General features: G+C 38.1%; 1 protein-coding gene and 1 non-coding gene across 2 annotated transcripts in view; one reads left to right on the top strand and one right to left on the bottom strand.

Annotated features, from left to right (window-relative positions):
• The window catches only part of CNTNAP2 (contactin associated protein like 2), a 1,200,002-nt gene that overhangs the window by 729,542 nt on the left and 454,593 nt on the right, over positions 1–15,867 (bottom strand). The window contains exon 10 of the mRNA XM_011365532.2: positions 7,902–8,073. Coding sequence (XP_011363834.1) covers positions 7,902–8,073 — 172 coding nt within the window. The remainder of the gene's footprint in view (positions 1–7,901; positions 8,074–15,867) is intronic.
• Positions 4,970–5,088, top strand: LOC111743373. Its single transcript, XR_002781652.1, has one exon. It is a non-coding gene; the product is annotated as a 5S ribosomal RNA (ribosomal RNA).

The raw sequence follows: 15,867 nt of genomic DNA, 5'->3' as shown, positions 1-15,867 counted from the left end.
AGCCATTTGCAATATAAAATTAATGGGACTCAAGAGGGGGAATAAATCGAGATAAGGTAAAGGGACAAAGTAGACATATCAACAATAAAGAATCACAATATGAACTGTCATACAAGAAATTTAAGTGGGATTATGTAACTTGCCTTTTTCTATTTGTTTATTCTGAGCTGGTGATTTTGTTTTAGGACCCTGAATAACTTTTGTACTCAGGGTATTTTTGAAGGCTGTTGCCCTAAAGGAAATCCAGTTTTATGCTTGGAAAATTGCTTGTTGTCTCCAGTTCTCAGAGAATGAATTACAGCCACCTTGTTCTTTACTGCTTTGGAGTTCAGTGAGATCAGAGTCACAATGATGTCAGAATTTAGCAGGCACAAAGTTGTGAATAATGTGAAGTTTATCTGAGAAACTTTCTGCCACCTTTACCAGTTTTGCATAATTATTATAGAATCTCATGGTAAAATACAAAGTGTTTCCCAGTGTCAAAGAACTGGCACAGTTTGACAGCAGCCTAAGTGCTGACATGAACGGGTCTTAAGAATGGAAGCGGGTGAAGCGGGTGGTCAGCCTGGAAGTGGATGCAAAGGTGAGACTCAGAGGGTGGCAGGGTGCAGTTAGCAAGACCCAGGTGAAAAAGAAAATCTGACAGAGACACTGTCACTACAGATCCCTCTGTATTTGTGAGACGGGCCTTCCCTTTCCTGTAGTGGAAATAATTTTTAGATATTTCAAGTCAAAAATTTTGGTTTTGTATATTTTTCATCAATTTTTTAAATTATTATTATTTGATGCTGTGGCTGTCCACTCAGTGGATCAATGACATTTTTCACAGGGAGTAGGGGCTGGGAGAGTTTACCTCTAGTTTGTAGATATGTGGACTCAATTTTGGCAAAGCGGTCTAAAATCTAAGGGATTTGGTTTCAAAGAGCTAGGTCTTTGAGAGCAAAAAAGAGGCACCCAAGTGTTAAAGCAGTTTAAGTTCTGATCAATGACCCTCCCTCAGCCACCTCAGCATTACAGTCCCAGGAAGGAGTGTTTACTGCTCAGTGCGATCTTAGTAAGGATTTGCTGACTGAACGAATCTCCACAGACTTAGAAATCCTATGGCAGCAGTGGCTTGTGCTCTGCCTCCTGCTTTCGGGAATCTGATTTATGAAAGGCCTCGCGTCAGCCTGAAGTGGGTGATACACAGTGCATACGGAGGCGTGACATGCTGAGGCCGAGAGGGGGCCGGAGACAGCTATGGCCACTCCCCACGCCTCCAGACCCTCACAAACACCACGATCAATTTCGGCTTGCGTGTAGTTTGCAAGAGATCTAGAACTCGCCGTGTGTTTGTATGGGGTCTGTAAAAACACGTAGGTGGCTTGCTGTTACACCGGGACAAGAGAACTGGGAGAAGGAGGGCAGAGAGCACGCAGATCTTGAGTGACCGACCGTCCAGGTTGACCCAGAACTGAGGGGTTTCTCCAGGAACAGTCTTCAGTGCTAAAGCGGAACAGTCCTGGACAAACTGAAAGAGTTGCCACCTTACACAGACAGATCCCCAAACCTGAGCCCAGCAGGAGCCAAGGCATATCCCCAGGCCAGTAGGAGCAGCGGCTGGAGCAGTGGGCAGCTGAAACAGAGCTGACCCCTGCAGACAGAGCATGATGGGGATCCTCAGGGGAGCCCAGGATCTTGAGCAGAGCACATGGGACAGACCTCACAGCTCTGATTACAAGAGGTTACAGAAGTTAGCTGGGCCTGACCCAAAGGCCATGCTCAAGGGGTCAAGGAAGACACTCGAAATGAGACAACAACCTAAAAAGGGAGTTCAATCTTTGACTAAGCTTGAATCCCATAATAAACGAATGAATGAATGAATGAATGAGTGTGTGCGTGTGTGTGTGTGTGTGTGTGTGTGTGTAAAGTTATTAGGGTACACAAATGTGTGTTCAAATATTTATTCTTTTTCTGCTGTGGATTTGAAGTGGGAGTTTATGAGGAAATAAAGATCAATTTTAGAAAATAAATAATGTCACATATATTCTTCATCTAAGTTAGGATTGTAAATTTTAAATCTGCTTTTCTAAAAACTCATGACCTCTTTCTGAACTGATATTAATCTTATTTGTTGTTTACCTTTCCAACAGAGTCACCTTAGTTTTGAAACATCTTACAGTATATCTACCCAACCCCACTTAAAGGCTGTCATAAAAAATCTTATACTTATTTTTTTTCTTTGAAGGAAATAAATCAAACGAACTGGGTAGATGTTCTTGAGAAGAAAGCATTGAATTGAAAAATAAAAACTAGGTCTGTGATTATGCACTTCTATCTAAAAATATAATGAAGACTTAATTACAAACCCAGAAATAGGATCCAGTCTATTCACAATTTCTTGAGGGGTAATTTTGTAGGCTCTGGTTAAGCTGGGACATTTACTCTTCCTTTTCTGCTTTCTGCGCTATCCAGCATGTTTACTGCTTTGTTTCTTAATATATTTACAAGGGAGATGACAGGAAAGCTAAAGACTGTAATCCTAATGAAACACTTTTACTAGTTTTTCTACCAGATGCTGATTCTAACAACACAAATTTACCCTGGCTTTTAAATAGCCATTAAGTCTCCATGCTGCAGTCTCTAGGGGACATCGCTGGCATGCGACTTAATGTATCCTAGAAACATGTGCCATCTTTTCTTTCAATGCCTTTAACACGCTCAGGAATCTGTTCCTCCATGTTGTGGTAAAAGGACAGTATTTGTTGATTTTCTAAGTGGAAGATGGGGAAAGAACAGATGCGTTTGGCTCCAAGAAAAATAAAACGACTCAAGATGACTTAAACAAGGATTACTTTTTTTTCACATGAAAATGAGTGAAGGTGGTTGCTGACTCTTGCTCATCTAAACTCTTATTTTCTTGAACATACAGCTCCAGGCATGGTGTCTACATTTGAACAAGGATGGTAGAGGGGAAGGGGTGGCATGCGTATCAGGAAAATAAAAACGTTCTCACAAACACCACAGCTGACTTCTGCTTATCTCTCATCAGCCAGGGCTGTGTCACATGGCTGTTTCTGCCTATGACAAAGAAAAAAATCTCTCTCTGACAGCTAAGTTATGAGGGTAGTCTTAGGATTGACACAGAAATCACAACTAGCGAAACAGACTTCACTACTACTCACAAAACATACATTTTTTTTTTTCCAAACCAGGTATGAACGCTACCTACTTAAGCTCAAAATATTTTAACACCAGCTTCTTCATCCCATATATCCTAGGTAAGAACCACAGACAACTGCATGGATTCGAAAGTTCCACTGCCTGTTGCAGCAACGCTCCTAGTTTACGAATTCTGACCAGCATCTGCCAGGACCATTCAGAGCTCGGTCCAGCCCCTCAGTGCCTCCTCTGGCTCCACTTTTCCCCCACATACCCTCTGACCCTCTCCCCGCTCCCTTTGAGAAACCCCAAAGGGAGCGTCTTCCTTATAGGTGGTTCTTCCTTATAGGAGGAAGTGAATAAACCTTACATTGTGTGGCTATAGGAGTGCTTTTTGCAAGTTTTTGGATTAGATGTTCACACATGGAAGGAAGAGAGAGAGAAGCGGGTTGAGAACAGGAGTTATTTCGATCACCTACAGATGCTTGCCACAAGGAAACAACAGTGTAAAGGTGCTAGGAGCAGATAAAAGATGCCAATCATGCAAGGAGAAACAGAGAGGTTATTTGCTAGACAGCTTATCTTTATCAGAGAATGTTCTAGCAACTGAGGATTTAATGAAGTTCTCCACAAAAGCAGGATATCAATCAAAGGCTTAAGCTAGAGGCTTTCTATGTTCGAAGAGGCTTCCTGCCCACTATTCACCTTCTCCCCTTCCAGTTCTGTGGTTGTTTATGAAATACGGCTGAAGAAACTAGAGGCCCTCATTAGGTAAGCAGGGCAATTCTGTCAGATACAACATCTTAATGTGTCATCTGCTGATATATGCTTGTTACACGCATATATCCAACTGCCTTCTTGACACCAACTCAAACATCCAACAGACATTTTAACTCATGTCCACCACTGAATTTGTGATTTCCTTCCTTAACCCCCAACCAGTCTCTATCACTAGCCTTCCCACCTGAATAGATGGTAACTCCCTCCAGTAGTTTTACCAAATCACCTGGCTTTATCCTTATTTCCTCTTCCTCTCACGCCCTTCCTCTCACATCTAATCCATCGAGATACCCTATTGATTCTATCTTCTAATTAGATTCACGATCAACCACATCTCATCGCCTCTTGTGCAAGCATCCTGGTCTTAGGCCACCAGCATCTCATCTGGATTACTATAAGAGGCTCTCTGCTTCTACCTTTCCTCCTCCCACGGCCAGAGTTATCCTTTTAAAATGTAAGCCAGATCATGTCCTTGCTGTACTCAGACACCTGCAATGGCTCTCTAGTTCCCTCAGGATAAAAGCCAAATCCTTACAGTAACCTCCAGGTCTCTAGGACCCGTTTTCTAGGACTGCTCTGGTCTCTCCTGTGACCCTGCTCCTTGTCCTTCCCAACTTGCTTCCCTGGCCCCTTTCTGATCCTAGATCATGCCAGGCAGCCTCGTTGCACTGACTGAAATCTTCGCCTGCAATACTTTTTCCTCAAACTGGCAAATTCTATTACCTCTTTCAGGTCTTGAGCTATTACTATCTTTTCAGCAAGCTTAGCTCTAACCAACCTATTTAAACTACAAATCAACGCCTCAATCTCTTAGAATGTCAGTTTTCCTTGATTTGCTTTATGCTTATCTCTTCTTCCATAGCATGTACTCCTTCTAACTTACTGTCATATTTCCTTACTTATAACATCTGCCCTTCCTTCCCTATCCCCCAAACGTGAGCTTCCCAAGTACAACAATCTTTGTCTATTTTGTTCAATGATACATGATAATGATTCATGCCTAGAACAGTGTCTAGTGCCATTCATGCACTCAGAAAATACTACTGAAGTCTATGGCCATGCCACCCTGAACAAGCCCGATCCTGTCTGATCTCGGAAGCTAAGCAGGGTTGGGCCTGGTTAGTACTTGGATGGGAGACCACCTAGGAAGACCAGGTGCTGTAGGCGTAAAAAGTTAAAAAATAAAGGACTGTAAGCTGACAAGGTCCTTGCAATCTGTGGTCAACCAAGGGTTGCCTCGCCTAAAAAAAAAAAGAAAAGAAAAGAAAAGAAAATACTACTGAATGGATAATTCCGTAGCTTGGCTCTTTCCTTGATCCAATGCTGTGTCCAGAAAACAAACCAGTAAACAGAACAAGCCACATGTAAACTCACACACAAAGACAGAAAAATAAGTTCAAATCATAAAGCATTTCAGTAAGACACGCAGTAAAACTCCTTCACGACCATGTTCCCCAAACTCTTTCCCTAAGCTCCACTCATCAAATCACTGCAGCTGTTCTTATTATCTCCAAATATTTCCTAAAAAACCGTGCCTGTGGTAGCTGTTCTATTTTTTTACTCTATGTTCTCATTTTTCCTTTTTTTTTTTTTTTTCAAAAATAGTTTTCAAATCAATCAAGCTGAAATTTGAAAGAAGAAAAGTAAGAGCGAGCCAGTGTAGGCTAACTTATGAAGAATTTAGGTAGTTTGAAAATAAAACTGTAGATATTGGCCGTTGTAAAGTTTCAGTTAGTGAGGGGGAGGAAACCAAATCAGAGATAAGCTGGAGAAGTGTCAATAAAGCATAATCTGATGGGTCACCACTGTATGAGGACAGGCTGAACCTACTGGTACCTACACCTGGACGGACAAAGATTAAAGGTGAAATCATCAATGAGCTTCTCAGTGTGAAGAAGGTGGATATAAGCCCTGTGTCATACTTACAAAAAACGCTTCACAGATAAAGATTCTGAATTGGGAACATTTTAGATAAATAAGGGAATCTGCTATTTCACACACTGGTAATTGATGTACAGAAGTCATTGCCTTCAAAAATTAAGACAAGTAGAAAACAGATTCCACAGTGGTCTAGGAAATGTGTGGAGGTGTGTCAGAGGTGAGTACTTCACCATAGCTACTCATCCGGATTATCATCCTAGAAGATAAGAAAGATATTCTCTGTTCTGTCAGCTACTGGACACATGGCAATATGGACAGTGGGAATGACTCATTTTGGCAAAAGAATATTTTGTATATTCCTATATCTGCCCCAAATTGAAATTCGCGTTCTCTATTCTGCATCTTCCCTCATGCTGTTCTCCTCACCAGGAGTGCCCATCTCCACTCTCTTCATTTACCAAAATCCCACTCATTCTTTTGAGGCCAATTTAACTCCTATTCCTTCCTTGGGAGTGAAATCTTAAAATCTCAAAATTTCACCCATACTTCTTCCGTAGCAAACAATTGAAACAAGCTGCTTCAAGTGAAACAGCAACATCACCATAAAAATCTAGCCTGTTTACAAAAGTTGAATGAATTAACTTGGGTATTAGTGACAGAAATTATTCTATCATTAAAGCTACTGGCATGGAAAATGGACAAGGTACTAAAATATCTCCATATGTTGTATAACTATTCCTAAGAAAAAAATCTTCCTGTATGGAAAAGTTATTAAAATTTATAGATAAACATTTAATATCAGAACATATGATCTTAAAACATTCATCTCAGTTTTTCTGATTATTGTTATCATTTGTTTTAGGTAGAAATAATAGCTATTTCACTATTGATGGTTCAAAGTATGGCGTGCATTTGTATTGCAATTGTTCATTATTCTGTTTAAATATAAACTCTTTAGGCTATCAGGATGAGAATTTGCATATATGTAATGGAAATAAGAACTAATCTATGTAATCAAGTTTTATAAACATATTGAGGCTTAAAAAGTTACACACTGTATAACTCTCATAAACAGTTATTTACCATTCAAATACTATTTTATTAAGATTATATGGAACAAACTTACTTCATTATATGTCTTTGAATGACTTCCCCAAGGATCTCCTCTTAAATGAAATAAAATGATTAGGGACTTAAGGTCTATACTTTGTTGGGGGGCAAACTGAGGCTTACAGAATTTTCATCTTCTAAAATATAAAATTAATAAAGTTATTTTTCAGAATAAGATAGCACTATCATAAAACATTTGAAAATAGTTTTTAAAATCACCTAAATTCACCAGGTTAAATTCAACTCATACTTAAATATAGCTTGTTTACAGGCAAAAATCTGAAAATGAAATTTTGTCATGCTGGAATAAATGACACTTTGCAGAAGTATTTTAAGGTAGTGTATGAAATACTGTCACGACATTTCATATAAAACGTGTATCCTTCCAATGTATGAAAGGTCAACTCGGTTTTTATAAAAAGCTCCTCCCCAGATTTGCAAAAACTAATAAAGACTAGATTTCGCAATATTTTAGTATGTGTACTTTGTGGAGACTCAAATACATTAAATATTCTGCGTTAGTAAATCCCTGTATTGCCCGTCAATATTTTTTAATGTTTCTTTTTCTCCAGCAGGAAGCTTTAGAGGGGATAATATGCTGAGCATGAGTCATGGCCAAGACAAGGAGAAAAGGGACATCTCTGCTTGTGGGCATAGAAAGCAAAGCTAAAAATAAACTGAGTTCCTTTACAACTCAGCTGTTGCTTACAAAACCACCTGCGCAAGGTTCACATTCACTGAGGCTGATGGACTAATGAAAATCTCAGATTGTTCTATTATATATATCCATGTTGTGATGAACATCATTGCTAATATCACAAATACATGACAGAGGTATGATAGAGGGCTTCTCCTGCCTATCCCCTTATGGGTGTGGGTGGGTGGGTGTGGGTGTGTGTGTGTGTGTGTGTGTGTGTTACTTGTCTCATAACAAAAACACGAATTTGGAAAGTGAAGACAATTTGAGGTAGGATGAAAAGATAGTTTACCTGTCTATGATGGCGCACATGTCGATGCTGACGTTCGCAAAGCTTCCCGGCCTCCTTTGTGCCACCTCATATAAATTTACAAGCTGATCATCCACTTGAATGAGCTGCATGCATCCTTGGAATGAAGGCTGAAGGACGGAGTGACTTGAGTTACTCATCTGGTTCAGAAAACCTGTGAGAGAGGAGAGGGAATGTTAAAATCTGTGTACAGCATGCTTCACTGAACCTCCTCTGGGTATGTTCTCTGCCCACAGCCATTGTATCCAACCACTGTTCCGCTGATCCTTGCAGATGTGCATTCAGTGCAGAAGAATGAAGTCTTGGGACTTGTTTTAGGGAAAGAAGTAAGGGTTGACCCTAGACGAATGTCTAGCATCCCTCATATTTTCTCTTTGGGCATCTTCTTTCTCCTTCTGTCACGTTCCTCTGTCCCTCTGCTGTCAAAGGCTTACTGCTATACTTCCACATCTGACTGTCTTCAGAGATTAGAAAATAAAACTTTCTCAAAATTTTAATATTACATCTATTTTCTTAATTCCCTAGAAGCCTGTTATTCAGATATCAAGAAGCTAAACTTACTATTATCAGTTAAGGTAAATCTCTTTTATGGATTAATGTCTAATTTAATTCAAATTGTTATTTGCATTACGAATGATTTCTTAACTGATAAAATCCAAAGAAATATTACAAAGAGCTAAATTTAGACATAAAGGTCAGCCACCCTGTTTGAATATCTATTATATACGTGGTACCTAATATGGTATAGGAGCATAAATGATAAGAAATGAAACTAAAAGAGAATAAACAATGAGACCAAATAATAAAGTAAATACTAGCAGTTCTCTACTGGGGAACAGCACATAAATATACCAAGTTTGAAATCAGACATTAAAATTTTTATTGCAAAATAACTTTAAAATAGCACCACCAATTACTATTATGTATTTTCAATAGAAAAATGCATAATATTATTATGTATAGAAAACTTGTAGGCCATAGAAAATATTTTGCAATTCCATTAAGCATCTCTTGAAAGTCCCCCAAAGCATCTACTTTCCATATAGTTTCCCACACCGCCAAAGCAAATTTAAACTATCCTAATTTGATTTAAAATCTGAAGTTATTCACACATTTATTTTAATCTAATATATCTACAGCAAATAATTTATACAGAATAGACTGAGATCAAGATGTGCCATTAATAGGAGTAAAAGTAAATTTTCAATAAAAAATGTTTTTTGTAGTATAAGACAATAGAAACCTGTTTCTCTCCTTATTAATGGTTTATAATAAGTCTAATAATTATCATTTGAACCTCCTTTAAGGGTTAAACACAGAGGTGTAGCATACCTTTTCCCACCAACAGAATACTATGTAAAAATAGAATTATACTTAATTTCTTGACTTAGACTTAATATAAGACTATTTCAATGTCAAACATATAGCTCATCTATATATTTTTTTCTAAGTCACATTTTTTTTTCATTTGCATTGACTTAGTCTCCTCAGAGATTGCTGATCTTAGATAAGTCATCTATTTAATTATATGCATACATATGATTTTCAATCTGTTTAATCAAGATAATAGTGAATGGAGTTAATGTCTAAATTTAGCAGAGAGAAAACATGCAGCTGTAACTTTAATGACTATTCTTAACAAGATAATCATTTGGTTCTGTTTTCTGAATACTTGGGAGTCTCTAAATATCCATACTAGCTTTGAAATATGCCAAAATGAGTAGAGCTATTTGTGAGAGCAAGACCTTCTCTGAAGCAAGTCAGCTGTATAACAAATAGATCACTGCGGATTGGGCATAATTAAGTTCATAAAACAAGACTTCATCAGTCACTCTTTACAATGTTCTGTTTGGACCTAATGAATTTTGGGAGTTTGAAATTGTCAAGTCCTTTCATTTTTCTAAATGAGACACATTCTAGAGGAAGGTAATTATAGGACGAAGTACTTTGTATCCATTAAAATTTTAGTTCTTTTCTCCTCTCCTTGCATTATCTTTAACATTTCCAAGAGGGATTCCATTTACTCATACCCGTTTGTAGTCCCCGGCCACGTGGAATTAGGTCAGGAGAAAACTGCAGAAGTGGTGGCAGGGTTGACTTCCGAAGCTAGTTTTCAATGAGGTCTCTGAGGTTACTAACTCTGAAAAGTCAGCCATCATGCCTCGAGCAGTCTTGCAGAGAGGCCCATGAGAGATAACAAGCCGTGGTTTTAAGCCATTAAATTTTGGAGAGGTTTGTGATGTAATAATAAATAACTAATAATAAAGTTGGTAATGGGAGAAAATTGTGACAAAAATCTAAAAATGTGGTAGTGACTTAGGGACTGGGTTGTCCAAGTCAGTTGGACAGACCTTGAAAGGACTGTTAGCAGAAGCCGAACATCTCTCGAGGGGTTTCAGTGTTGTCAGTAATGGCTCAAAGGCAGGCGAGGAAAAAGTGTTTTTGGAAATGAGATAAAATTGGGTCCTGCCCACACCTCAATAGAAAGTTTAGTAACACTGTGATAATATGAAAGGAAACGTTGTACTTAATGAATTGTATCATCTAGCTAAGGACATTTTCAGGCAGAGAAGTCTGACATCTTCTTTCTATTTATAATTAAAACAGAAAAAGAGGAGAGAAGAGCTAAAGAAAAACTGTTAAATATGAAGAAGCCAGGACTTGATGAATTGAAAATAAAATGTTTTCTCAATTTCCATTTCTCCAGATGGTGAACAGTACAAAAGTTAAGAAAGCGCTTCCAAAGATCAACTACCAGTAAAACATAATCTAAAGATGACAATGAGGTGTGACTGTAAAATCCATGTTAAGACTGCCAAAATATATTAGGTGGTGTCTCAGAGAACCATTTAGTCAGATAAAAAAAACCTATATGCAGTTTGTTGGTGTATCTTACAGATTCTTTGAGTAATACAATAGGGATTCTAATAAACTTAAGGGCATTTTCCCCCTAGTGTGTCAGCAGAAGCCCAAAGGGGAAAATGTTTAATGGTGTAAACCTGAATGACATCCATAGGAAGCCTACAGATTTTTAAGAGAACTTTATTAGTGGTAACACAACTAGCTTGGACTCAAAGGGACAAAGATAGTACAAAATGAAAAGAGGTTTTTAGACCCTAAACTTCTACAGGCAGGAAACTGACAGCTGTAAACACAAGCTACTTTTTATTTAAAAAAGCAAGTATGAATCAGACTGGTAGAACTGAGAACCCATAGGGCACAGCTGAGAGCCATGGAGAACCATTTCTAGGAAACAGCAAGACTGAGTTCTAATCAAGGAATTATCAATATGTACCTGACTGGATTTTAGAAATAGTTACTCCTGTGTAACTCTTACTTTTCCCCCTTTGTGTGGGTGGCATAGAACTTGTTCACAGGTCTTCAAATGAGCAGCTATATTTTAGTAACTGTACCTAAACAGCTTCATTTGGGTATAAACTTGACTTGGATGATGAGTTACTGGATTTTGAGCACATCTTTAATGGGATGATACTTTGAAGGGCCTTTGGAGGAGGGAAGTGTACTTTTCATGTGGAGGAGACATGAATCTTTGTGTCCCAGAGGGTAAACTCTGGTAAACATCCTCCAAAAGGGCCATAAATCTTTACGTCTACTATTCATACCTTTGTGTAGTTCCCTCTCACATCGAATCAGTGCTGACCTGTGTGACAAATAGAACACGCAGAAGCGGCAGTGTATATGTGACTTCCAGAACTTAATAATAAAAGACATTAGAGGCTCCCCCTTGGTCTCTTGGACACTTGCTCTGGGGAAGCCAGCCCGTGTGCCACGAGGAGATTCCAGTAGTCCAGTGGGAAGGCACCCATGTGGAGAGGAACTAAGACCTACTACTAAAAGTCAGCAGCAACTTGCCGCCATGTGAGCGAGCCACCTTGAAGAGCAGCGTCCAATCCCAGTCAAGCCTTCAGATGACTGAGGCCCCAGGAAACACACCACTGAAGTCTCATAAGAAACTTCAAGCCAGAAGATCTCAGCCAAGTCGCTCCTGAATTACTGACCCATAGAAAAAGAAGAAATAGTAAATTACTACTGTGTTGAGCCAGTAAGTTTTGAGGTAGTTTTATGCAGCAACGGATGACTAATTCAGATTATTACTAACAATTCCTACCTTCACTTTCTCAAATGGTTTTTAAAAATTAGAAACCAATTAACAAAAAATTAGCCTGCAAAACAGAGACTGGTAGAATGCTGGCCGTTCCCTAGGAGTTATCCGTGGGTTAAAGATATTAGGCCTCTGATGTTGAAATTCCTGCTGCTCTCACTCCCTTCAAAATGCAGAACACATTTTCTGTATTGTTCCCTTAATGTACAAATATAATGCCACTAAAACGCTAGTGCATTAGCACCTGTGATGCTTTTAGTGACTACCCGAAAGCTCAGGAATTAACCTACTTAGTAGATTAATAGCAGGATTATTTAGAGATATAAACCTGCAGCTGGGATTTTGAGGGTCAGAAAAAAATACATATAAAATGGATAGAAAGTTAAACTTAATTAAAATTTGCCAATTTAGTAGAAAGATTATATTGAATAAAGAGGTAAATTGTTGTTTGTTTTGGCTTAGAGCTTTAAATTTATTATACCTATGAATTGGGAACAAAAAAGGCAGTATTCATACATGGGTTGTTGTCAGAAGGTTCTACAGTCTCACAATGTGTCAGTTACAACACTCGCAGTGAATTTCAATCTCGTCCGTCTCGACAGCATCACACGATCAGTAAACTGGGAACCTTCTTCCCTCTTTACAGTGTCGTCATAACTATGTTACCGACCGGGCGCGTTTGAGATTTTCATTACAAGACTCGGCATATAAAAACTTCATAGATGATTTGAAGTCCACTCAGTTATTTTATTATTCTTGCTGACAAAAGAAACACATGCAATTTCAAGGTCTTAAAGTTTTAATACATCAGAAATACATCACTGGAAAACATGCTGATATTTCTTGTGACACTAAAATGCCAATCTATATTGTTGCAAGTTGTAATGTTAAACCTGGTAGGAACAGAAAGAGCGAACCGTAGGCAAAGGGGTTGAAATTTTTTCATGTCTAAAATCACATACACACAAGATTTCTCTCTATTGATACTTATTTTAAAGTTGGGAAGTTTGGGAATTCAGAGAGAAGTTGGAGGAATGCTGTAAGGATGCTAAAAACCATTTAGTGTCTTCCTTTCAATACAATCTTGGAAGACTGTGAAAAATGTCTACTAATCTCTATTGTTTACCCAAACTCCCTCAATAACACGCCCTTATGACTATTTGGGTCTAAGTAAGTAGAGTGTTAGACACGCTAGAAGTGAGCCCAGGGGTGGCCGGCACCGCCCCTCTGCAGTGACACCAGCCATGCAGCACACTCGCCCAGCGTGGCTGAGTGATTACCTACAATACAGGTTGATTGAGCAAGTAAATAAATATATGGAGGGTAGTGGGACCAGGTTCTCATTGTCTGGAAGTAGGGTACAAACGCAAAATGGAAAATCCTGAATGGATTCTGTGAGTTTGGATTGGAAATTTAACCTATCAGTGTGCACTTATAGTTTTCAATATATTTAGATGTAGAAATCATTGATCTGGAATGTGTGTATATAACACACAGATGGTTTCTACCGTGTACTAAAGACAGCCAGGGAACAGGGTTACCCCCATAAGCGATCTGTATCTCTACGGTTCAGATCTTAGTTTCTCTTCTGAATAAAACTGGGACTTCTTGGAGAAATGGTTGATCACAGAGCTGGGTTAGAGAAAGCACAGTATGAGCCTGAGACATTTTGCTGAACCGGAAAGTGAAGAAGTGTTCCCATTGTGACGATGGAGTCACGTCACAATGACATCGGAGCCAGCCTGAAGTGAGCTTCTACTGCTGAAATCGAAGCAGTCTGAGTATACAATAATTTGAGCATAAAAGGATATTTTGAGTATCAAAAGAAGGAAGGAAGGAAACAAGGCAGGAGGAAGAAAGGAAAGAAGGAAGCGAGTGAGTTAGAAAAGGAAAGAAGGAGAGAGAAAAAGAAATTAATTTATAGATCCTATCTCATTGAATAAAATAGGAACCCATGAGTGTACCTGAATAAAAATGAATAAATAAATGGGGAGAAAAGAAATCTCTTACTATGGTACTGTGTTAACTAATAAATGTAAAAGGCATGTTGGAATTAGAAAGTCACCATTTGCCAACCATCGTAAAGTAATTAATTCAGGCAAGAAATATCAGTTGATGTTCAAATGAGTGAGTGAAAGATGAATGATGAACAAAGTCTCAAAGTATCTCCTTAAAAACATATTAATTTCAAAGGGGAAACAGTCATTTTACAGCACAGAAACCTGGCAGACATCTTTGTAACAAAGTGATCAAAGTTATCACCACCAGGAAAGGGACCAACGGACATTGTGGACAACCTGGTAAGATGCAATGATAAGAATACGACACCTGCCCTGAGTACATAACCTAGGTCCCATCACGAGAAAACATCAGACTGACCCAAACTGACACGACCTTCAGGAATGACCAGGATGTGAACACCAAGAATCAGCTGATTCTGACTGGCAGAGGCTGGAGAGGCAGGAAAACAGGGCATGATGTGTGATCCTGAATTGGGTATTGCTACAAAGGACATTACTAGTCAATTGATAAAACATGAATGACGTCTCTGAGTGAAAGTTATACTGGTGGTGGCTTTTGTACTCTTCCTGCAAAATTTTTTTCAAGTTTTAAATTGCTTGAAAATAAAAACTATTTAAAAAGAAAAAAATTTTTTTTAAAGTTTGAAAATAAAAATGATTAAAATGAAATGGTGCTTTATGTTAAAAATTCTACCATTCTAGTACCTTATTTTGGATTAAATTATTTCCCAATAAAGTGAAATTATTCTGTCTCCATTTTCCCATGTCCCACATATTCTTTATTCCATGTTAATCTTCATTTAATGCCCGTGAGTTTTCAATGAAATTGTGCTTCCTCATTTCAGTGACGATTTTCAGGTAACCAAAGGATATCTTTACCCTTTAATTACCCTTTAACTTGACCTTTCAGTGGCATTTGACACTTGATCCTCATGCAACCACTCAGAATTCCTCTCCAGATTTAAAAATTAAAACCATGTTAATTGAATCATTAAATAACTATAATAAAATTATGCAAAAGTTTAATATTTTTCTTCCATATGTACTTTATGCTTCAAGTGAGTTTATCATAATTAGAAATGCTTCTGTCGTATTTTTGTGCGTTTTGCAAGTTCCCTAATTAAATGCTTAAGATGTCTACCCTCGCTATGTTTCAGCCACCCTGTTCTCTTATCTGTGCCTCAGGAAAACCAAGCCCTTTCCATCTGGAATTTTCTTCTCTGTCACATTTCTCATGCATGACTTATTTTTATGATCCAGGTCAGCTCAAATGTCACCTTCCAAGAGGGGCCTTCCAAAAGCACTCTATTAAAAAATATTCTACCAATTTTCTCATCCTAGTTCTTCAGCTCCTTATTTTTTGTCATAGAATTTTTCATGATTTATACTTAATCTGGATTGGTTTATTTATTGACTTGCATAGGAGTGTCTTATGTGTGTCTATGTATGTGTTTTTGAATTTTTTCTTTTAGTCTATTAGTTTCATGACATAATATTGTCTTGCTTCTCCTTGATTTTTAAAAAACATATCTACTGAGAAAAAGTCACACACCATAAAACTCATCATCTTTCTTTTATTAAATGATCCACGGAATATATGGAAGATGTTCAAGATACAAGGTGTCTATTATAAGGTTTAGAAACGATTATTTTTAAACGAATTGAAGATATCCTTTATAACACAGTATGTACCAGTTTCCAGTCTTTATGGACCTCTCTGTATGTTAGGTGAATGATGAAATGAATGAATATGTTTGAGTTTTATCCTGGAATGAGGTGATGTTTAACCTTGTGTCTTCACTGC

This window comes from Pteropus vampyrus, unplaced genomic scaffold (assembly GCF_000151845.1).
Source record: "Pteropus vampyrus isolate Shadow unplaced genomic scaffold, Pvam_2.0 Scaffold112, whole genome shotgun sequence".
Taxonomy (NCBI): domain Eukaryota; kingdom Metazoa; phylum Chordata; class Mammalia; order Chiroptera; family Pteropodidae; genus Pteropus; species Pteropus vampyrus.
The sequence above is the reverse complement of the archived record's forward strand: the minus strand, read 5'-3'. Positions and strand labels throughout refer to the sequence as shown.